Source organism: Petromyzon marinus, chromosome 17, assembly GCF_048934315.1.
Source record: "Petromyzon marinus isolate PM22_M1 ecotype Great Lakes invasive population chromosome 17, UKy_Petmar_22M1.pri1.0, whole genome shotgun sequence".
Lineage (NCBI taxonomy): Eukaryota > Metazoa > Chordata > Hyperoartia > Petromyzontiformes > Petromyzontidae > Petromyzon > Petromyzon marinus.
Window position 1 is genome coordinate 20,915,479 of NC_133683.1, and position 24,418 is coordinate 20,939,896.

Below are 24,418 nucleotides of genomic sequence, written 5' to 3' on the forward strand. Positions count from 1 at the left end.
TTGTATTTACCTCCGTGCAGTTTAACGCTCTCTATGTGTTGCGTTGATGTCACCCTATGTGCTATTTGTTTTTTACACCTGATGAAGATCGCTTGTGTTGCGGTCGAAACGTCGTGATTGATTTATTTAATATAATTTTATGGTATTTCTACATACGTGCCTTTACCGAAAAAAACAATGAGCAATTTATGCAGTCACGAAAGCTTTAATTCTGTATCGCTCTTCTTGGTATTTCTGTTGCCGATCCTTGTGGTCGAAACAGGGACTCCTCTACTTACGAACACGTTCGGTTCCAGAGGCGTCTGTTCGTCAGTTCGGTTTGTCCGTAAGTCCCAACTTTACTCGTGTTGATTCCAAACACGTTGTGCGGCGTGTACACTAAACACGGGTAATGGTTTTGAAAGTCGTATCACCTTCTGTAGATGTAGATGCCACTGGTTCTTCATGGTCTGCAGGCGGAGATGCCACCACCGCCATCTATTGCGCTGCGGTTGAACTTACGGCTCTCGGTCCGAACAGGCAACTGTTACATGCGGACTGGATTGTTCGTATCTCTGAAAGTTCCTAAGTCGAGTGTTCGTAAGTAGAGTAGTCCATGTACACAACGAACCAACTAACACCACCCACCCAAGCAGCAACCCGCTCCACCCCACATGGGGCGTGAGATAACACAGCTGCTGGCTATTTCATTATATCATTCGCACGACCCTAAGTTATAAAAAAAAACGGCACGGGTCTTCCTAGTCACGCCTATGCAAGTCTCTATTTGCACCAGGAATTCTCCTATTCTCTCCCTTAGGGGAAGGGTGTAAGATCGTTCAATTCAGGCCCTTTATAAACCAGGTGAGAGCCTATTTTCAGCTCTTTATGTGATTTCGGAAGGACGACTGATTCGCTAATTAAATTACAAGGAACAATGCGATGCGTATCACGTGACGATGGTGACGATATTGCCAAATAATAACATGCATTGAGAAATATTAGCTTCAAGCTACAATGAATAATGCATACAAAACATTTACAATGATGCGCTCGATTTACACAGGGAAGCCTCGGATATTCTCACGACTTGTTTTTCTTCAGGAGGTTCATACATTGGAATATTTGGCCAATTTCCACGAATGAGTATCTTGCACTCATGATACTGAAGGCGATACATTTACGGAATACACATTCGATTTAATACGGCTGTTTGTCTTACAATGATGGGCAATGACACTTCATAATTGAGCGCTATAATACACAATATTTGGCTTAATGCCAATAGTCATTTAGCTGCCACAGTGGGGGCAAGGCTGATATTGCCATGCCTTCCCCTGAAAAAAGTGCCCAATGTGGTGACATTTCCCTGCGTGTCACGGAACACTGAGCCGGGCAACACGCAATACCCCACCCGCCAGCCTACACATTGACACGCACGTGAAAATGTGGCACATTACAGCGTTACAAGTGGGCCATTTGACTCTGAGAGGTTAAGCCTCCGATGACTTTAGCTACGCCGTATCCTAATCCAATTACCACTTTTCAGCACGCAATACGTGGGTCATTCAAAACGGACAATATATCACCATGCTGCAATTCACCACGCATGGGTGACATCTGAGGTGTCTGAAAATTAGCGGGTCACCATGAACGCTGGAAAATGGTGCTGAATAAAATCACAAACTAAATGTTTTATTTTAAAGCGGTCTATAGTGTGTTATCGTGATATCTCAGTTGAGCGAAAGCCACTTGGAGGCCAACCCAAGCAGTGATGAATCACCACAGAGACGCTGGGACTTGATCTATAGATTGCAGCTGCAATCTCGGCTGCACGTTTAAACAAAAGGATCACTGGCCATGCCTAGCGGCGACTGGCCCTGTGCAAAAAAAAATAGTGGTCGTGGAGGAGAAAAAAAATATAGAATGTTTAAAACACTCATGGCTGCTCCTCAAAATCCACGAAGCCCTCCCTTTGACACAACGCATTGTAGTGCCCTACCATGCACACGCTCTTAATTACTGTGCCATTCACGCGATAGGTCTCCACCTACAGCCATTAAAAGGATGTTAGGGGTTTGTGCAGGCAGGGTATTAGAGAGAAAAATAGAGACACTAATAAACTCTTAAAAAAGCATTATTAATCAGAGGAAGTTAATTTGTGTCCTTGTATAGATAAAGGCTTGTGGGATTTTTATGTGGTTAAAATGTGTTGTTTTGGTGAGCGAAAATTCACGCTTTTAGAAAAACTGTTAATTGTTATTGTATTCATTTATGATGTGTTGATTCTTCAGAGACGTGCTTGCTTCAAAAAGTACTAATTGCGCAGGTTTCCACAACATCAGAACACCCTTTTCTGCAGCTACAATGCACATTTCCCCCGCATTAAATCTTAGTTTACTGCATTGCTCACAAACTACAGCCATTAAGATGCATTCCGCGAGGCACCATCCACCGCCACTGCACACTTGCAATAAGATTAATTGACGTAGAATCCAATGCAGCATTTATAAATTATACAATAAACCAGACGATTCGAATCTGAATGCTAACAATGGACGAGACTACGTTTTCGAAAGACAGTCGTGATTTTAATGGTATTCATTGAACACGTTCACCAATGGTATTCATTGAAAACTACCATTACTGTACATGTTACACCCCCAGTGTGATTAATAAAGGAAACAGCGTGCACTGCTCACGTAAATTGGATTGACCACATGCCACCTACGGTGTTTTTGATTGGAGGAACCTCAATTCAAAATAGTTCACCGCTCCAGCGACTGCCGGACAAAGGTCTCACCGTGCCGTGCGCCATCCGTCATGGTTGTGCGACGTCATAATCCATCTCTACCCGTGCACATGAACTGATGGCACCGCGGTGGTCATCCTCTTGGGGACGCTCTTCTCTCCCCTGGCTGCCAGTCTGATCCGTAATGTCTCTCGCTGCTAGAAGGCCATCAACCTTTCGAGCAATGTGTACCTTCAAAGCCCAATTACTTCCCTCAGCAAGGAATACATACGATGTCTCTAATTTGCATTTGTTCCCCGATAAATGTGTTCCTTTCTTCGCCTCTCCGTGTTGTCCCAAGCTAATTGCATCTCTCAATACCTCTTCGGTGGACTTGTCAGCTTTGGTTACATTCCCTATGTTAGATTCCATGCGTCTGATGCATGTCATCGCAGGTAAGATGCGCCGATTGGAAACTGGAATCTTCAGGCATATTTTTTGTGCTGCTCTCCGTGACAAAATCCATCATCACTCTACCCTGCTCTCGTCCGCCTCAATATTTCATCATTTCTATCGCGATTTGCTCATCAACCCAGGGTACACACTCTGCGCTCTATCCTCCTGACAAGACTGATTGTCCAGGTGGATATCGTCGAAGGAAGATCCGACGCCGCAAACAAATCCCCGTCCTATTAAAGCGACGTTAGGCCACCTTGAAAAGGCATTTTGAGCGGCACAACAGATTGCTGTGTCGGGAAATTGCGACAAATGAGTTCTATTAAAGCGCCCGTGTGCCCTTTACTCATGCTGATGTCTATTTTCAGTCACTGTTACAAACGATGTCACGATGCATACATTACTTGTTTTCAGTCGATACATTTGCAGGTGCTTAACATTTTTATTAATGCACATGCGCCTCGATGCCTTATCTGAGCCCAACAATCTCTTTCTGTTCCCCCCCCCCCCCCCCAGATAAAAATGCCATTCACGGCATAGCTTTAAATAAGAATAACGACGAGCATTCCGTGATAACACAGACACGCCTAACTCAAAGGAACATCTTCAGGATTTTTCCTCGATACTAATTGCCTGACGGATTAACACACATTGCAGTAGACGGTTATCGTACTTAAATGAGCAATGGGTCTTATTGACCGAATGCAACGGTGTAATAGCACGGCGGCTTTTAGTGTGCTGTGCAATAAACCTGGCAACTGAGGTTTTGATTGCTGGTCACGGCTTACATCAGTGGCCAGCGAGAGATAAAATGGTCCAGGTCTGCACTTCACCAACCTGCACTGATGATTGTGGTGAACTATGGAAAGTCCCCAAGACGAACACAGCCTTTTATCCAATAGTGGTTTGACAAAGGGCTATACGTTACATTCTTAGTATGCAGTACGCATAATTAAGCACTTGCATTTGATATTTTTCCATGCCACACATCATTAAAGTGTAATAAAAATATAACATCAAATCTCACATTTATGTTTGCTGATATTCTGCCATGCATAGGTGCCTATGACATCACCCTGAATGTGCCTGACCTCAGAAGCTAAGCAGGTTATCGAGCCTGGACAGTATTTGCACCATATACCGCTAGAGGCTGCCAGGTGTTGTGGGTTGCGAGGTGACTAGGAGATTGTGGTTGCTGAGTGTTCACCTCTCGTATGTGTGCATTTTCTCTGGGTGTTTCGGTTTTCTCTTACTGACAAAACCCCCCCTCAAGTCTCAAGAGGCTTTCCTAAATTAATGAGAATGGCATCGTTACTAATTATAGATGGCCGGGATGCTCAGCGGTAGAGCGAGCCGCTTGCAATCGGAGGATTGCGAGTTCAAATCCTGGGGCGGAGGTTGGCACGGCCCATCATCGCTCAAGGGTAGCTCAAATCGAGTGCCGCTTTTTAAGGAAGCCAACACTGGTTGTCCTCTGGGATCAACCCACATCCGCGAGCATCACCTCGATGCTCATTGGAGCAGGAATTCCTTTGAGCTGAGCATTGTGTTCGGCCACTTGTGTTGAACTTCCTTTACACAGTACGCAGCCGACCGTGCTAACGGGCGGTGCGGAGCAGCAGCGTCTATATTTGCCTCAGACTAGTACTTTGCCCGCTGTACATAGTTCAAGATGGATTTTAACTGACCTAAGTAAACATGTCAAAGTCAGGCAACATAGCTGAACCTCGTGGTTGGATTGAAGCAACGTTAATTAACATCCCAATTAACCACACTGCTCATTGCTGTTTGCGAGCCATTTTATTACACAAGATCAAGAACATGGTCAGCCGACACCGTGCACCAACAGCATGAGGTTACGAACCATTTTTTTTTTTACAATGTATTCTTGGACATATCTGACGTTTAGTGTACAGCATGCCTTTCTTTCCGACGGAGGCGACAGTCCTTGCAGCGTTAATATTAAAACACGATCCTGCTTGGAAGGCACTGCTGCACATACAATTCTCATTATTGCTTTTGACAACTTCCTCAATTGATTCCCCTCTACTTGGTATAGAACTAAAATGTAATGCTTACAGCTGTATGAACGAAACGGCGGAAGTTCGATCGCCTTATGATTGAGTCTGGGCCGGCACCGGTGTTCAAGCGGGCCAGCACAACTAGAGTGCGGCTGTCACATTAGTGCCGTTACATCACCGTGCCATGGAATTATGAAGGAAACGCATTGGCACACTAAATGCAACAGTAGTATTTACAACTTCGGCCAATACAGATAACAAAGCTCCCTCAGTGCATTGCAGTTTCATCTAAACTAAAACTATTTTTTTTAAACCAGGTAAGGCCCACTGAGTTATGAAGCTCCTTTTCAGAAGTGACCTGGCCACAAATGAAAGCTCAACGAAGTGGCTTATCACGTGGACATTTACAGCAGCCAAATACTCTAAACGCGTGTTCATTCTAATGTGGAGGAAAAAACGAGAGGACGCGGAGAAAAATACACACGCAACCACAGGGAGAGAGACATGCAAACTCCAAATATACAACAGGTGTTAAGGGTCTGGATTAAACCTACGACCTCCTGTATACCAGGCGAGGTAGTTAACACCTCACCACCCAGTTCACCTGACCCGACTGCCAGGGTCAACGCGACAGCAGTGACGGTGTGACGCAGGCCAATAAGAAAACGTGAACGGCGTTATGTTTTTTTTCTGTTGTCGCAAAATTCCCACGATAATTCGGGGGACACCGCCAAATGGCGTAATGGCGCTCCTTGGCCCTCTCTCTTTTTTTTTTGCAAAGTCCACTCTGTAATGGAATACACGATTTGTGCCAGAAACAGATGTGGTAGGCAGTTTATTTCCCACCTCAGGTTCTCTGCTCTTCTTCACTAGGTTTGCTGTCCACCCCAAAAATTGAACACAGATCCGTTGGTGGACGAGCGTTCACGTGTGCAGCCCCACAGCCTGGAACATTCTTCCGCTACACATCCGACAAATCAAATCAATTAACTTATTCAAAGTGGCTCATAACTCTGTGGCCACTCCACCATCCCTCCGGTGAAGGTTGTCCTAAATCCGGCAAAATGTTGAGATTGTGGTCTGGGGGTATGGAGACCGATCGGATTTATTGATTACATTTTATTTTCTCTGTGATGGTAATTTTCTCGTAATTTTTTCCTCGTTATTTACGTATTCATTTTTTTTGCTAAGTAGTGGGGTTTCGTTTTGTATTATCTATGAAAGGGACTGGCTAATTGATTTGCAGCGTTGTGGGATGTAATTGCGTGAATGACGCTATATGAAATGAAATTATTACGTAAATGCTCAGGAGCCACACCTAAATTATCCGTCCCAGAGTCCTAATTGGGCAATGCAAGCAATGGTAAATTGAAGGCGGATGAGTGCTTCCCTAAAACAAAAATAGGGCCCAATTATGTATTTGAACTGCACCTTCTCATTGCCAGGCTTCAACTTCCACCTGACCATAATCTGTCGTATATGTAAAGATATTCAATGAGACCACAGATTTCAAACAGCTGCCTCGGTTCTGTTAAAAGTGACAGCGTAATTTTTTTTTACCCGAAAAAATCTTGTTTTATATTATACATGATTCTGTTATTATTGCACCATTCAGAGTAACATATACAGATACCCCACAAATATTAAACTAGGAAAAACCAGCTGATAATAAAATTCATTATTGCTTACATTTTTCATACGCTTCTTTGTAATTAAACATGATTATGTTCTGTTAATTTATGTTACACCAAAAAAAACCAACAGGTCGATTTAAACAAAAAAAGAGCAACCGAATATCTCTTGCACAACGTGGAAAACAGCGAACGAACGTACGCACAAACACACACCGACACCCGGCCCGGTGGGGTCGGCGCACGTATAGTGGTCATTTAAAAACGCGTTGGCTAACATCGCGCGAACGTTCTTTTGGCCGAACATAACCATAAATTTCTCTCCTTTGACAGACGGGGCGCTTTTTCGATCGCACATTACACAGCTGGGCTAATACATATTTTTTTTCTCAGCGTAATTGACGTGAACGTTTTAAGAAGTAGTCATGCTGGCAAAGCGGTAGCGCAGCTGCACCGAATGAAACATTCGCGCACAACAATGGCGATGGAAAGGTTTGGAAACCTTCACGCAACGGACCAGAAAGCAGGTGGCCACGTTGTTATCTGGAGCTAGTGAAAAGCTTGTTGTCGCGATGGAAATGGCAAACGATGGTCATGTTTAAACTTCCGTCTCGCTGATTTACTGTTCAATTCGCTTGCAATTGGCTGCCAAACCCTGTGCAGGACAATTTTTGTGACTGACAAACGTCATTTAATACCACACACACATACACACGCCATCCAACTACGAGCACACATGACGAGGCTGTGACATTTACCAGGACTTGCTCGCTCTGAAATAAATTCCACTATCCCAGTGTATTACTTGGAGCCTATTAGTCAGAATCAGGCAAAATAAATAAAAAAATCGCACGCAGATTGATCACTGTGAACGAAATTTTTAGATTATTCTCTGTAAATAGTCAAAGGTAACATTTGCTTTTCGCTGTGATTGAGCAAATTTGTGAAGGACCTGTGTTTTTTTCGTTAATGGACAAAAGCCGGATATAATTTCAACCTATTCTGTCCTTTTCTGCCTCATTTTGCATTGCTGTTTAATAAGAGAGAGATACGCAACATTTGATTGGTAAATTGAGGTCTGCGCTGGAGAAGACAAAAAACAGTCCACGCGTTTGACAATCACCTGCCATCACCTCTGCCAAAAAAGCTGCTGCGTGTCGAACCATTTATGCGTTGTGCAGTGCAAAAAAAGAAATAAAACCTGTCAATGTATACAGCGTGTGGAATCACGAATGAGGCTGCTTTTTCATTGTGTGAGCAGCGTTAACAAGAGCGTATGTTTAAGAAATAAATATAAAACCCGGCGCTCTCCGTGAGATTCTGCAATAAAGAGCCCCGTAAGAATGACAGCAAAATGCCAACAGCATTGGGTGGGTGACGGTGGGGCGGTGCTATTGACTGTGACGCTTGGACGTCACAGAATGGAACAGCTTTTTCGCTCACAGGATCACCGGCGTTCGGTCTGAGACGTGTCAACCCGTTTGGAAACTGCTGCCAACAGCGAAGACGGAGATATCGCTTCCTCCGCCTCACAACAGTCATCTCACTTTCCCCACCGTGCACAACAGCGTCGGCCAGAGGTTCTGCGGAGAAGAAGCCGCTCAAATGATGTGCAACTCGTGTGGGGACACTCGAGGCGACACTGACGCACGCGATGTCGTCGTCCTCACGTGACTCGGAATCAACCCCAAGTCATTTGCATAGTGCAACACTTAATAATGACAAAGCAGGTAAACGCGTAAAGCCACGCTTTACGATGGAGCTTGGAGCACAAGCTTACTGCAATTGCTGCGATTAAAACCAGCAGCGGCAAATCATTGCATGAAAGGCAATTTGGTCCTTAGTATGTTGATGAACATTCTTTGGTTTGCTTCTTAATTAATGTAAATAAGTTAAGAACGTGTTTGTATGTTTAAGATGTAGCAATTATCACTGGCATATTGCTTTTTGTTGCTTCGTTTACATATTGCTTCCTGATTGTGTAATAGTAGAAATGGGCATCTATAATTTTGGCAAGACACCACTAAAGCATCTACAGTTGCGATCATTAATTTAAAGGAAATATACCACCACTCAAACTTTACAGAATTACATACACGGCCACATGATACATGTAATGAAACTTATCGTTGCTAAATGTATTCCTTGCCCAAAAACGTGGGGTTTATTTTGATATTTTACATCTTAATATATTTGGCAGTTTATTTGTATGTTTTTTTTTCTCCCTCTCTGTAGGACTATTAAAAAAAAAACATCTAAAACAACCATAAACTATAAAACAGTAACGTGGAATTAAGTTCCAATATACAAAATTAATCCACTCATAGGAGGCATCTGCACCTCAGATTAGTACGGTTGGCTACGTACGGTGCGAAATAACTTGAACATACATACATCCACCTGTACATTTTCGTTCACAACAACGGGCAGACAACATTTACCATGTCGGACCATCACGCCACCTTCCCTAGACGTGACTGGAAGTGCTCAACCTCTGGAACATATCCCTCAGCTGCTTGACGATGCCAACGCCCTCCCCGGCAGACAGCGCCCTGCTGCCTCCGAACGCGACGGCCCTCCGCTTGTTCCCATCGCGCTGCCACGCCGCCACTTCGGGGCCCTGGCCCCCTCCTTCGCGGGGGCCCCACCTCTCCGCTGCTGGCTTAATCGAGATCCGCTTGCGCTCCCTCACGGAGGCACCGGCTGGAGAAGCGTTCTCCTCTTCTCCCTCGTCCTCATCGTCCTCGTCGTCGTCCTCGTCCTCGTCGTCGTCGTCGCAGAGGGGGGGGGCTCCGGGACGCTCCGCGGGGCTGCTCGTCGAGCGCCCGCCGACGCAGGACGTGCCGTTGACGACGACCACGCCGGGACTGTCCTGCAGCGTCATGTCAGAGTCGAAGACGGGGATGTCGTCGGTGACGATGTAAGGGAAGTTTCTGCCGAGGTGAATCGCCGCGGTCTCGGCGCCGTTACTCTCCGACTCTGCGTGCGCCCTGCTGCCGGAGGAGTTGCCCCCGCGGCTCCGTGATTCGTCTTTGGTCTCAACCGCAAGGCCCAAGTCCTCTCTTGTCCGCAGGAGACGCTTGCTCTCCGACCTCGGCTCACCCGTGCCTGTGGAGGCCGTGCCGGTCTCGGAGCTGATTCTTCTTATCTGCTGACACGCGTGTCTTCCGCCGTCCGAATGACGCTCCAACGTTTTGGCTCGAGCGCCACCGCCGTCGCCGCCGCCGCCGCCGCCGCCGCCGCCGTCGCCGCCGCTCGTCAGCAGCCGCAGGTAGCGACACCGTAGCTCCTTCACGGTCGGCCAGTTGATCCCCCCTTTGGGGGAGAAGTAACTCGGTTCCGGAAAGAACCTGTTCGTCACGTAGTTGGGAGACAAACATCTGGGCGAGTAGCTCGTGAAGGAGCCTGGAGATGGGGGAAGCGATGCCGTACTCGATCTGTCCGACCCGGCCTGCTCTCCAACGGCCGTTATCGATGTGTCGCTCAATACGCTTGACCTTTTGTTGTTGACGCCGCTGTCCCGGACCTTGGGATAGACGACATTTTCGGCGCCGACCACTTTATCAAAGCCTAGCTTGTTTTCTGAAGCGGACAATAAATGGGGAGGGGGGGGAGGGGGACACACACAGCACACGTGCTTTGTTACACATTTAAGGAAAGTCTTTTTCGCACAGTGCGGCACCGTGAACTCGGCAACCTAAGTTTGGCTCCCGGGTATGGAGAATAGCGGACACAACAACGATTAGCATGGTTGGCTACGTGCGGTGCGAAAGAAGTTCAACATCCACACGTATTATCTGTGGTGAGTGTTGTCTAAACTTTTCCTGGGCCCCCCTTCATCAACCCACACGAACTGGCATGGTGAAGTTTGGTTAAACAGCCGCTCATCACTGACATGGGGTGGGAAGGCCTTCATCCATGAGTAGATTAACCAATGCCAAAACGTTGTTATTATTATGATTTTATACTATTGGGTAAAAGCAATGTCTTTGAAGATTAAAGGAAATATCTTGAAATATATTAACATAAGGTTATTATTTTGCAATCTACTATATATTAATTTACCATCAAACGTTTCATAGGCATGAATAATTTTTCATAGCTCAGAAGTCACTGATAAATGAAACAGTATGTTTTCAATTTCCTAGATTACCTGCACATGAACTATGGTTTCATATTTCAAACTCAGTCTCTTTGTAATCTCTTTCTCTGAAATATCGCTGGCCAAGGGTACCTTCATTATATTCATAAATGCATTTCATATTATGTTTAGTATATGGTTGTAAATTAAGGATGGCATTCCTATTTTTCAGAAATACATTTAAATAATGAGGCATAACCTCCAACATAAAAATCACGCAATATCCACACTACAGTGAGGAAAAACGTATTTGATCCCCTGCTGATTTTGTACGTTTGCCCACTGACAAAGAAATGATCATTCTACTATTTTAATGGTAGGTTTATTTGACCAGTGAGAGACAGAATAACAACAAAAAAATCCAGAAAAACGCATGTCAAAAATGTTATAAATTGATTTGAATTATAAATGAGGGAAATAAGTATTTGACCCCTCTGCAAAACATGACTTAGTACTTGGTGGCAAAACCTTTGTTGGCAATCACAGAGGTCAGACGTTTCTTGTAGTTGGCCACAAGGTTTGCACACATCTCAGGAGGGATTTTGTCCCACTCCTCTTTGCAGATCTTCTCCAAGTCATTAAGGTTTCGAGGCTGACGTTTGGCAACTCGAACCTTCAGCTCCCTCCACAGATTTTCTATGGGATTAAGGTCTGGAGACTGGCTAGGCCACCCCAGGACCTTAATGTGCTTCTTCTTGAACCACTCCTTTGTTGCCTTGGCCGTGTGTTTTGGGTCATTGTCATGCTGCTGCCTCTGCTGTAGATCACCCATTTTTCTTGCCTGCGACCGTTCTCTGTCACTTTTAAAAGGCAGGGAACAGCCCAAAAAGAGGCCGAACAAACAAACAAGCAACAGCGAACGAGCACAAAGCGCCTACCTTCAGCGTTCAACCACTTCAGCTTCTCCTCCAGGGCGTCACTCCTCTGCAGCTGCTCCAAGACCCCAGCAATAGGGTCGGTCGGGGACTTGGGCTTCTTAATCCTCATGCTGTACTGTCGCGCCATGTTGAACACCCGCGACTTGGACTTGTCATTCGACTCGCTGAAGTGGACGGAGTGGGACATGGCGGTGAAGGTTACCCTCGGCTGGCTGGGCAAGGTCGTGGGCCGGGACAGGGTGGATGTCTTGGACGAGCGACCGGCAGGTTGCACGCGCGAGTCATCGCACGGCTCTTTGGACGGTGACCGCGGCTCTGTGCGCGGGGTCGCCCTGTCGTATTTACCCGCGCCGCCGTGAGATTTCTCGTTGCCGGAAGGCACGGCCGGCAGCGAGAGAGGGCCTGGCGATTTGGGCGGCTCCCGGTCTGAATTTCCCTCATCGAAGCTGTGGCTCGCGGCGTCGCTCAATGCGCTGGAGCTCGAGTTTAACGAGTCTTGGCTGGGTTCGGGGGACTCGTTGGTGGCCGCTGCCAGCTTCACAACGCTTCCAGAAAACACGGTCACGCCGTAGGTTCGTTTGGCAACGTTTTCCGCGTGCGATTCACTCGTAGCTTCAGATGGATCCAAGTTTTTGGTCTCTTCTCCAAATGTCTGATTTTTGTCAGATTTTTCTCTGGGATTCTCGGACTTGCGCCTACGGCTGGAACTGTCTGAGGCTCTCTCCACTGACGGAGATGAAACGCGTCGATCAAGCGATTCTGAAGCTGACTTTTGAGTGGGGAAATTATCAAAGTTGTGGGTTTCAGCTTTTCTTTTCGCAAAAACAGAATCCCGCACCAAGCCTTGGGGTATGATTGCGAGACTGTCTCTTTTGTTAACGCCAGAGCCTACGCGGTCTTTCCACCTGTAATCATTCTTTGTTTGCTCTAAGGGAAAGCTGTCTTGCTTAGAAAAGGAAGATGCACGAGCAGCTTCTGGTGAACTGGAGCACGCCTTGTCTGTAATTTCACTCTCAGAGGTCAAGGGCTCTTCCTTGTTTGCAGCGGGAAAATCAAGACTAATTTCTGCACTCGGGTCCGTTGACAAATGTTCAGCATTGCTCGGCAGCACCTTAGAATGAAGCTCCACATCGTTGCCGCTGCTGCCGCCACTGCTGCCACTGACCACCGAGGACGAGTTCTGACTTTCGACGCTGGTAGCTCTGCTGACGGTTACGCCGAGTTCACTCGTCGGAGAATTTAATGGCGCCACATTCTCAACCCTGAAGCTGCTCTTTCGCCTGCTGACTCGCCTCGAGGGCGTGCGAATCAGAACGCTGAAGAACTCTTCGTCGTCTGTGCTGTTCTTCCTGTTTGGGGACCCGATGGGGAAAAAGCCCGGAGCGATGACAGCATCTTCCCTCGAGCACCCGGTCCTGCCGACCTGAGAGCTCATCAACACCGGGCTCGTGCAGACGGTGTCTTCCCCGGAGCTCCTGTCGATTGCGCCGTCAGCGAGCTGCCGAACGGGACTGCTGCACACTGTCATTTCCTCGTCCGCGCTCCCGTCCTGGCTCTGGGCCGCGGAGGCGTCAGACACGAGCTCCTGCGTGCCGCGCCTCGCCGGCTTGCTCAGCATCGCCCGCTGTACGATGTCGGCGAACGACGAGCCGCGCCTCTCGTCGAGGCCGCCCGACGCCTTGGAGAGGCGGGGAGAGTCGCCGCTGCTGCACTCGGTCTGCGTGTCGTCGTCCAGCTCGTCGGCCGACGTGTCAATGGCCGGAGGATCGAGGTCCGAGAACTTGCTGGCCGTGTCGTCCAGCGTGCTCTCCGAGCAGAGCGACGGAGGCTGGCTTCGGATTCCTTCAGCGCCGACGCCGCCCTCGCCCTTTTTGAGATCCCAAATGGAGACCTCGTAACGCGCCAGGTTCTCCGCGGACGCGGCGCTCTCGTTCATCGGCTCCGGAGGCGGCTGCAATGGAAGCGAAGCAGAGAAACGTAAACGTCGCTTCGCTGCGGGCACGTACGCTTGCACGTAACCGCCTTGTTTTATTTTTTGTCGAGGCGCCTCCGTGAACCACGGCCGCGTGGGGCGCGCACGTTATTGAGACTTGAATTCACAATACAGGTTTTTTGGATCAGATCATGTAAATATGTCCTTAAACCTGCCATCACCCGACACAGCCAATTAGTAAGGTTTGTCACGTTAACAGAACATGCCAATTCGTTACTAGTACAGCACACCGGTTGTGTGTTGGAGAGCCAAGCCACAACATTTACAATCTGAGTACGACGTTTCGCCAGTAATTACAACTAGCTTGATCAGGCGACAGCCTGATTTGTGAATAAATCCTCCTGTTTGGCTCCTTAAACAGAGGGGTAGATGTGATGACATCATTTGTGAGCCCTGCTTGAGCGAAGTGGGGAAGAGGATTCGTGATTTTAATTCACCGTGCGGGTCGTTGAGGGTTTGGCGAAGGGGGGAGACCCCGGCACCAGTTCAGAAATCACCCATGAGCCGTGGCCGCAGATCAAACACAGGTTGTGGGAAGCATAGAAAGTACAACAGTGGTTTTTGCTGTGGTACCCTCTGTTGCTGCGCCCAGTGTTTACACTGCCTGCTTTATGCGTGGCAGTCCCCCTTCCAAGCACTTCTCATGCACTCAAAACATGCTTAGCTTCTGAGATTGGACAAATTCCGGTGCATTCTGGGTCAAGGGCCCAATGAGTGTGATACTGCGAAAAATGTATACAATACAAATGTTAAAACAAATTTTGGTTTACTTACATCTTCTGAGAAATCAGAAAAATTAGATTTTTTGGTCTTGTGTCCAACCGAGCCCCTGCTCACGCGTTTCCATGAGGGCTGCCGCTCAAACGGAATGGGGGCGTCAAAGTTTGGCCTCTCCCTCTGCAACGAAACCAAATTATCTTATTGTAAAAATAACATCAACAAAAAATGCTCAAGACACTGAACAAAATTTAATCGAAGTGAAAATAAAAAAAATCATCAAAAAACCTTAATGGATCTAACACCAGCAGGTCCATTTTCCACGTCGGAGTCCTTTCCGGCCGCATTCTGAGCCTTGTCTGGGGTCAGGCTCGTGTCTGGGGTTGATGGGACCGAGAGGTCGCTGAACGAGGACTCGCAGGGCTCCCCCCTCTCCTCATCCAACATCTCCACGCTGGGCGCCGGAGAGAGGGCTTCACCACCGTGGGCCTCCGTGGCCCGTGAACCTTCCCGTGGCACGCGCTGTGCATGCAGACAGAGAAAGAGGTCAGTTCAACACGTAGAAAAACAGGTATAACCGCGGCAAATATCAGACGTGTTGGAGGTCTAACGGCCGCATCGAGTTGTCGTGTTGATTCTTATAAGAGTGGCAGCGGTGGTGAATCGGCGTACTTTGCTACGAATGGAGAAGCGGGAGTGTAGCGGTGACTCAGCATCTGGCCTACAAACAGACATTCTTCTTCCAGTTGGGGGAGATGATTGCTATGGGGAATCCCAATTGAGTAACTTGCGGTGTCATTTTCGACTGGACCCTCATGCCAGCACATAACGGCCTTACTCAGGCATTCTTTAGTGTTTACTGTGAAGCAGATGGCACTACGGTTATGACACCAGCAGTAAAAACCAGGGCGAACGCGCTACCGCTGGGCCACGTCGCCGCCACAATGTCGTGTCGTTGCTTAATCTCCTGTGTTCGTCAGCAAATGTAGACTCGGGGATAAGTGCATTGTTTGGCTCTGTGCTTGGCACATATTTTATGTCACGTGCCGTTATACATCACAGTCATGTTCTCGCACTCCGCTAACGGCATCCGTTATGAATGCACACGATGTGACGGCGGACTGGCTGCCAGGAAATCAGTTCTTTTTATTTAACGTGCCATGCTATTGTGTCGTGTCTTTTATCAAATAAAACGGAGAGATTCGTCTCAAGTAGCCATTACCTTGCTTCGCGTTGCATCATCTCCGGCTGGAAAAAAACACAGGAACATTTATTTAGTCAGTAACATAAGGAACTCAACAACTGGTTTCTTTTTTGGGTTAGGTCGTGTAAAAAATGTGTTGTAAACCTCCTCTACCCGATGTGGCCAATTAATAATAAATGTGTCACGTGAACCAAACGTGCCCAATCTCTTGCTGTTTCTGTGACAACAGCACCGGCGTTGTTGGAGAGTAATCTCACAATACTTAAAGGGTACAAGGCTTTACTGGAGATGATTACATCCAGCAGTATCATCAACACATAGGCTTTCGTGACCAATATTATTCATAATAAAAGTTTTTAGGTTAGATCGCGTTATTTATAAATGTTTCGTAACCCTCCACCACCCGACACGGCCAATCAGCATAAAAGTGTCACGTTGACAAAAGACAAAATAGTTCACTACTTTAGCCTACCGGTGTGTCGAAGAGTGAATCCGCAGTACTCAAACTGTAAATGTTATTATGAACAGTATCATCAAGTTCACATGAACGTAGATCTCGAGCGATGTAACCATTTAAAGTATTCTCCACACGCGCCTGTATAAATGCAATGTGATTATGTAGTGAGAGAGTGTATAATTGCAAACAAAATCCATATCAATGTAATTGTTGGATATTCAGTTGACACAATATCGAATGAAGAAAATAGAATGAATATTTGCACACGCAATTAGCATCTGTGTTCGCATGTTATTCTTAAATAGATTGGCCATATCATTTAACGAAATAACCTACATTTGCTTATTCTTGGTTCTTTTGGTAAAGTCACGTAGAAGGGAAACAATAAAATAATAAAAATATAAATGAATAAAATTCTCACGACGTTTCGACTGCAACACAAGCAATCATCATCAGGTGTGAAAACCACAGCAAGAAAATTAGAAAAAAGTGCCGTTTTTTTAACGTTGCACCACGCAGAGCATTTTGGCAGTTATTCAGATGGACGAGTCCATCTATGTTCAGAAAAGAGGAGGGGAGAGACAAAAATAATGGATGCGGTCTGAAAGCCACCGTAAGCGTGAACAATCAATTAAGACCCGAAATGGTTTATCAAATCCTTCCAATGATTGCAAAGCCAGAATCCATCTTCTCGGTTGAAATTGTCTCTGCGTTTGTATATGTGGATAGCCTCATGAACGAATCTTTCATGGTAGCCAGATGGCTTGCAAAGAACCTCTGTCTTGGAGAAGTCAATGTCATGTGAGCCTACTGAATTATAACAGTGATCTGCCACGGCCGAGGTGTTGGTCCTACCGTGTTTTAGGTCTGCTTTGTGTTCACAAATGCGGTCCGAGACATGTCGTTTGGTTTCTCCAATGTAACTACTATCACAGAGGCAACTTAGTTTGTACATTAATTTACCATCAAACGTTTCATAGGCATGAATAATTTTTCATAGCTCAGAAGTCACTGAAAAATTAAACAGTATGTTTTCAATTTCCTATATTACCTGCACATGAACTATGGTTTAATAGTCTCTTTGTAATCTCTTTCTCTGAAATATCGCTGGCCAAGGGTACCTTCATTATATTCATGAATGCATTTCATGTTGTTTGGTATCTAGTTGTAAAGTTGGGATGGCATTCCTATTTTTCAGAAATACATTTAAATAATGAGGCATAACCTCCAACATAAAAAATCACGCAATATCCACACTACAGTGAGGGAAAAAAGTATTTGAGCCCCTGCTGATTTTGTATGTTTGCCCACTGACAAAGAAATGATCAGTCTATAATTTTAATGGTAGGTTTATTTGAACAGTGAGAGACAGAATAACAACAACAAAAATCCAGAAAAATGCATGTCAAAATGTTATAAATTGATTTGCATTTTAATGAGGGAAACAAGTATTTGACCCCCTCTCAATCAGAAAGATTTCTGGCTCCCAGGTGTCTTTTATACAGGTAACGATCTTAGATTAGGAGCACACTCTTAAAGGGAGTGCTCCTAATCTCAGCTTGTTACCTGTATAAAAGACACCTGTCCACAGAAGCAATCAATCAATCAGATTCCAAACGCTCCACCATGGCCAAGACCAAAGAGCTCTCCAAGGATATCAGGGACAAGATTGTAGACCTACACAAGGCTGGAATGGGCTACAAGACCATTGCCAAGCAGCTTGGTGAGAAGGTGACAACAGATGGTGCGATTATTCGCAAATAGAAGAACCACAAAAGAACTGTCAATCTCCCTCGGCCTGGGGCTCCATGCAAGATCTCACCTCGTGGAGTTGCAATGATCATGAGAAAGGTGAGGAATCAGCCCAGAACTACACGGGAGGATCTTTTCAATGATCTCAAGGCAGCTGGGACCATAGTCACCAAGAAAACAATTGGTAACACACTACGCTGTGAAGGACTGAAATCCTGCAGCGCCCGCAAGGTCCCCCTGCTCAAGAAACCACATATACATGCCCGTCTGAAGTTTGCCAATGAATATCTGAACGATTCAGAGGACAACTGGGTGAAAGTATTGTGGTCAGATGAGACTAAAATGGAGCTCTTAGGCATCAACTCAACTCGCTGTGTTTGGAGGAGGAATGCTGCCTATGACCCAAAGAACACCATCCCCACCGTCAAACATGGAGGTGGAAACATTATGCTTTGGGGGTGTTTTTCTGCTAATGGGACAGGACAACTTCACCGCATCAAAGGGACGATGGACGGGGCCATGTACCGTCAAATCTTGGGTGAGAACCTCCTTCCCTCAGCCAGAGCATTGAAAATGGGTTGTGGATGGGTATTCCAGCATGACAATGACCCAAAACACACGGTCAAGGCAACAAAGGAGTGGCTCAAGAAGAAGCACATTAAGGTCCTGGAGTGGCTTAGCCAGTCTCCAGACCTTAATCCCATAGAAAATCTGTGGAGGGAGCTGAAGGTTCGAGTTGCCAAACGTCAGCCTCAAAATCTTAATGACTTGGAGAAGATCTGCAAAGAGGAGTGGGACAAAATCCCTCCTGAGATGTGTGCAAACCTGGTGGCCAACTACAAGAAACGTCTGACCTCTGTGATTGCCAACAAGTGTTTTGCCACCAAGTACTAAGTCATGTTTTGCAGTGGGGTCAAATACTTATTTCCCTCATTAAAAGGCAAATCAATTCATAACATTTTTGACATGCGTTTTTCTGGATTTTGTTGTTGTTATTCTGTCTCTCACTGTTCAAATAAACCTACCATTAAAATTATAGACTGATAATTCCATTGTCAGTGGGTAAACGTACAAAATCAGCAGGGGATCAAATACTTTTCCCCTCACTGTATGTTGTGGTAATCTGATGGTCGCGCAGCAAAATTAATTGTTGTCTTGTACTGTGCTCCGACGTCTATGCTGCCTGCCTTCAACAACCCATGCGGACCTCCGTGAAGTATCGTCAAATAATCTCCACGACCTGCACCCACTAGGTGAGGCCATCATCCAGCAGTGGAATGACAAAGGGGCTGTACACACGGATATATGTGCATATATACGTCCATATTAGTTACCATTCGTTCTACACACTCCACTGATCAATATTTATCTTAAATGCTTTTACAAACAGGTTAACGCTACGATCGCGTCGCTTAATATCGAGGTAAAAAGCCTCACAGTCAGAGGTGCCACCACCCTTTGAATGTATTGTACAAAGTTTGAGAAAAATAGGTTTGGCCCGGCATCATTTTCAGTTGACGTCCCCCATTTATGTTATCCCCTTGGCTCCCAGTTGGGTCTAAATTCAATCCCAACTGTAAATGAGTCCAATGAGAATTTGACAAATAGGCCTCGAGGTAAACCTTTGTAAATGTGTTGATATGCTGTGATGTTTCCCGACTGTGTAAACCATCGTGTTGACTTTTATACATCATACTTTGTGCAAATGTCTCAATTGATTTCACTTGCCTCATCTAATCACTATCATCTCCTGGAAGTAAAATTATTCGTTTTATATATTTATAATTTTTGGTGCAATTTTACCTTTGTTGCTTAGCCTTCCTCACATTACACTCTATTACTTTACTACTGAATATAAATGCGCATGTGAATTTCTTCTTTCGCCTCGTACGTAGCCAACCGTGCTAATCGGAGGTGCGGAGGATGGGCAACAATGGTTTATCAGCAAGCACCGTTCACCGCCTTAACGGAGACTGATACACTTGGCAACGTTACCTTCCGACTGAATCTGGCCACCAACCGGGGGTGTTGTGGGATTTTAAATACATATGTGTATATAAATATATATACATTGACATACCGTGCTGATCTCATCAAGGAGCGTAAACCATCATGCAAACTGCGGTCATCCTCGCAGCGGCTTTTGGCTAACCATCGAACAAAGATCGCCACTGCATCGCGCGCTTTCACATCCGCTTCTCTGGTAGTCTGGGACGCTCTTCCTTCCGATCTGAGGAAGCCACTGGAGCCATGTTCCTTTAACTCTAGATTGTAAACTCATTTCTTTATAACTGACTTTTGTTTTGTTTCATTTGTTGTCCTTGCAACACACCTCCGTTCAGCACGGTTGGCCAAGTACGGTGCAAAAGAAGTTCAACAGACAAACATACAATATGCCGTCCGCAAGTATGTGGGTGACACTGCTGGCATAACAATCTCCCCGTGACCACCGCGCTGCTGCGGCAGACAGGACTCAAGTTAACAGGGCGATGCACAACAGCGCATGGTACCTTTGCCTGACGTCACCTCAGCAGCCGGGAGGCCATGGGGTGTAAGGTTAGGGCACATTTGAGCATGCTGTCGACTTAAGTTGATGAAACAGTCCGTAAAGCAGACCTAATTATGGCATAGGGGAATGGGTTACACTCAGACGTAAGGACACTCAATTAGTGAAAATGCTTGCTCTCGTCACACATGAACCCCAGAAGTCAAATAAATGCCTAATTATACACCAGAGAGGAAGTATGTAAGTATGTATGTTGAACTTGTTTTGCGCCATACATAGCCAACCGTGCTAATCAGAGTGACTCGGGTTCGGTTATAGCATAAAGAATGACACTAATGAGGACAGTTTGGCCAAAAGGCCATAATTAATGTGCACAGTATGCGCATTTTAGCTACAAAGTACCAGCACAAGCAAATGTTGCTGTATTTCACAATTACACATAGCTTAGGCATGAACCAAAGGTATTGTAGATATGGGGGTGGAGGGGTATGGTGGGGGGTGTTCAGTTAATCGTGTGGCAGACTATGTGAGCTTTTCGACAAATCAAATCTTCTTCTTTGGTTCTTTCGGTAAAGTCACGTAGAATGAGAATAAAATAATAATTTCTCAATTTAAGAAGATGAATCCTTGCAGTCACGAAAGCTTTAAATCGAAAATCAAATCTTGCTTATAACGTAACTGAAAACAATGCATAAGCAGCCCGTAAACAATGTCCTTGGCACATTATGTGATGGCCAATGCTAGTTCAGCTACCTGTTGTCTCATTAATAGAAGATGGCTGTGTTCAGGTCTGGACGAAAAAAAAAGTGGCATTTGAGGCATCTGCTATTGCCTCTGCACATCATCCCACTGATGCCGGTAAAACGAGTACCACGTTGTGGAGAAGTCAACAGTCGTTGTCATTTGGTAAGGCTTGCCCCCGTCATAGGAATGGGGAATTTTGCCATTGGCTCAGGGCCTTAAACAGGAGATGAACACCGCCTCACAGTGCTGATTTGAGCAGGAAATCACTTTTGCTTTTGGTGGGGTAAAGTGTGGGTACTCCCACCATTTATAAATCGTTTGGATAGCATGGACGAGTGGGCCAGCATACAATGTATAGGGGTTTTTCGAGCGGAGGCCCTTCCGCCAGCAGTGGTATCATCCTGTAATTGCAGGGCTGCGCCTATGCCTCTACAATCGTTTGTTTTTACGAGCCAGAAATCCGAGACTTTTCATATGAATGATCAAACATAAGCCACCATTTGAAAGTATAAAAATAACAAGCAAAAGAGTCCTGGCATTAGAAGCTAAAAGGAATATATATATCCATTTTATATTTCCATTCTTCTTTTTTTATTTATATAATCTCATCTAAAGCTCACTGTAAGCTGAGACTACAGTTTTCTTTTGAAATATTTGAGGAGTCACTTCAATAAATGCTAAAAAGGTTCCTTAAATCACTTTCCATGAGCATCTTCCTTGAACTGTTTCTCAAATAAGGCACGGGATTTGACACTCCTCGACTGAAAATGGAAATATCTTCAAGGGCACTGGCCAGATCACAACTTATTTGCAGTCTAATGTTATGTATATATACGTAGAAAAATGCATTCACTCGGAACACTTCAGTGTGAATCACATCCCATTGCTCGCTGTTGAGCTGCGGGCCAAGAATGCCTTGTGAAAATAAATGAAATCTACTCAAATCTAAAAACGTTGGCTGTTTTTTTTAACATATATGTTTATTATATACCATAATTAGAAACATATATTTATATGGCATGTGTGTATGTATGCGAGTATAATATGCAATGTACGCCGGCTATTAAAGATTATAAGGCAGAGGAAAGTTCAAAAAGTTGACCTAGATTTACCTAGATTTGTGTTCCTGCTGCTATATGACAAATCTTACTCTATATCCATTTAGTTACTCATTACGCGCACATGGAGTATATGTGTTTGTTTATATAGAGATGTATGTTGGCTGTTTTCTAGCCATGACATAGAGTTTACTGCTATATTTATTTATACTATTTAAATTGTAGTTCAGCATTTTATATAAATGTTTCTGAAATGACATCAAGCTAAGACTGCAGTCTCTCCACTGGCTCCCAAGCTCTCATCTCACTCTACTCCTTCTCCATACACTCTGGTGCCTCTCATCTCACTCTACTCCTCTCCATGCACTCTAGTACCTGTCATCTCACTCTACTCCTCTCCATGCACTCTAGTACCTGTCATCTCACTCTACTACTCTCCATGCACTCTAGTGCCTCTCATCTCACTCTACTACTCTCTATGCACTCTAGTACCTCTCATCTCACTCTACTACTCTCCATGCACTCTAGTGCCTCTCATCTCACTCTACTACTCTCCATGCACTCTAGTACCTGTCATCTCACTCTACTACTCTCCATGCACTCTAGTTCCTCTCATCTCACTCTACTACTCTCCATGCACTCTAGTACCTGTCATCTTACTCTACTACTCTCCATGCACTCTAGTGCCTGTCATCTTACTCTACTACTCTCTATGCACTCTAGTGCCTGTCATCTCACTCTACTACTCTCTATGCACTCTAGTACCTGTCATCTCACTCTACTACTCTCCATGTACTCTGGTGCCTCTCATCTCACTCTACTCCTCTCCATGCACTCTAGTACCTGTCATCTCACTCTACTCCTTCTCCATACACTCTAGTACCTGTCATCTCACTCTACTACTTTCCATGCACTCTAGTACCTGTCATCTCACTCTACTACTCTCCATGCACTCTAGTGCCTGTCATCTTACTCTACTACTCTCTATGCACTCTAGTGCCTGTCATCTCACTCTACTACTCTCTATGCACTCTAGTACCTGTCATCTCACTCTACTACTCTCCATGTACTCTGGTGCCTCTCATCTCACTCTACTACTCTCCATGCACTCTAGTACCTGTCATCTCACTCTACTACTCTCCATGCACTCTAGTGCCTCTCATCTCACTCTACTACTCTCTATGCACTCTAGTACCTCTCATCTCACTCTACTACTCTCCATGCACTCTAGTGCCTCTCATCTCACTCTACTACTCTCCATGCACTCTAGTTCCTCTCATCTCACTCTACTACTCTCCATGCACTCTAGTACCTGTCATCTTACTCTACTACTCTCCATGCACTCTAGTGCCTGTCATCTTACTCTACTACTCTCTATGCACTCTAGTGCCTGTCATCTCACTCTACTACTCTCTATGCACTCTAGTACCTGTCATCTCACTCTACTACTCTCCATGTACTCTGGTGCCTCTCATCTCACTCTACTCCTCTCCATGCACTCTAGTACCTGTCATCTCACTCTACTCCTTCTCCATACACTCTAGTACCTGTCATCTCACTCTACTACTTTCCATGCACTCTAGTACCTGTCATCTCACTCTACTATTCTCCACGCACTCTAGTACCTCTCATCTCACTCTACTACTCTCCATGCACTCTAGTACCTGTCATCTCACTCTACTACTCTCCATGCACTCTAGTACCTGTCATCTCACTCTACTCCTCTCCATGCACTCTGGTGCCTCTCATCTCACTCTACTCCTCTCCATGCACTCCCCACTATAACAACAAAGTGTTCTGTCGAAATTCCCAGTTAATCTTCCTCATTCAGGATATTTCAGATTCAGAATATTTATTTATACTGAAGGAATCTGATGAGCTTTAAAGCTCCTGTTCATTGGCAAGTCGCTCATTCCCCTCTGCTGCCTCCATAGTATAAAATGCCTTTGCCCCAGCCATCTGGTTTATTAACTCCATGTCCCTAAGTCTCGCCTTTCGGCATTCATTGTATCCTCTATGTCTACCAACTGCCTATTTTGCTCTACAAACTTGTATTGTGTCGTAGGAGCACATTATTATTATTATTTAACATTTGAATATTAACTTATGCCATCAAAAAAGGAAGCCGTAAAAATCCATCAAAACAAACG

General features: G+C 45.5%; 1 protein-coding gene across 2 annotated transcripts in view; it reads right to left on the reverse strand.

Moving 5' to 3' along the window:
- Nucleotides 1-4,951: 4,951 nt before the first annotated feature.
- The window catches only part of LOC116943181 (uncharacterized), a 108,342-nt gene continuing 88,875 nt past the window's right edge, over nt 4,952-24,418 (reverse strand). For both annotated transcript variants that reach the window (XM_032955815.2, XM_032955813.2), the window contains 5 exons: nt 15,770-15,795; nt 14,836-15,069; nt 14,605-14,727; nt 11,838-13,788; nt 4,952-10,400 (listed from right to left, as the gene is read on the reverse strand). In XM_032955815.2, coding sequence (XP_032811706.2) covers nt 9,286-10,400; nt 11,838-13,788; nt 14,605-14,727; nt 14,836-15,069; nt 15,770-15,795 — 3,449 coding nt within the window. In that variant the 3' untranslated portion in view covers nt 4,952-9,285. The remainder of the gene's footprint in view (nt 10,401-11,837; nt 13,789-14,604; nt 14,728-14,835; nt 15,070-15,769; nt 15,796-24,418) is intronic.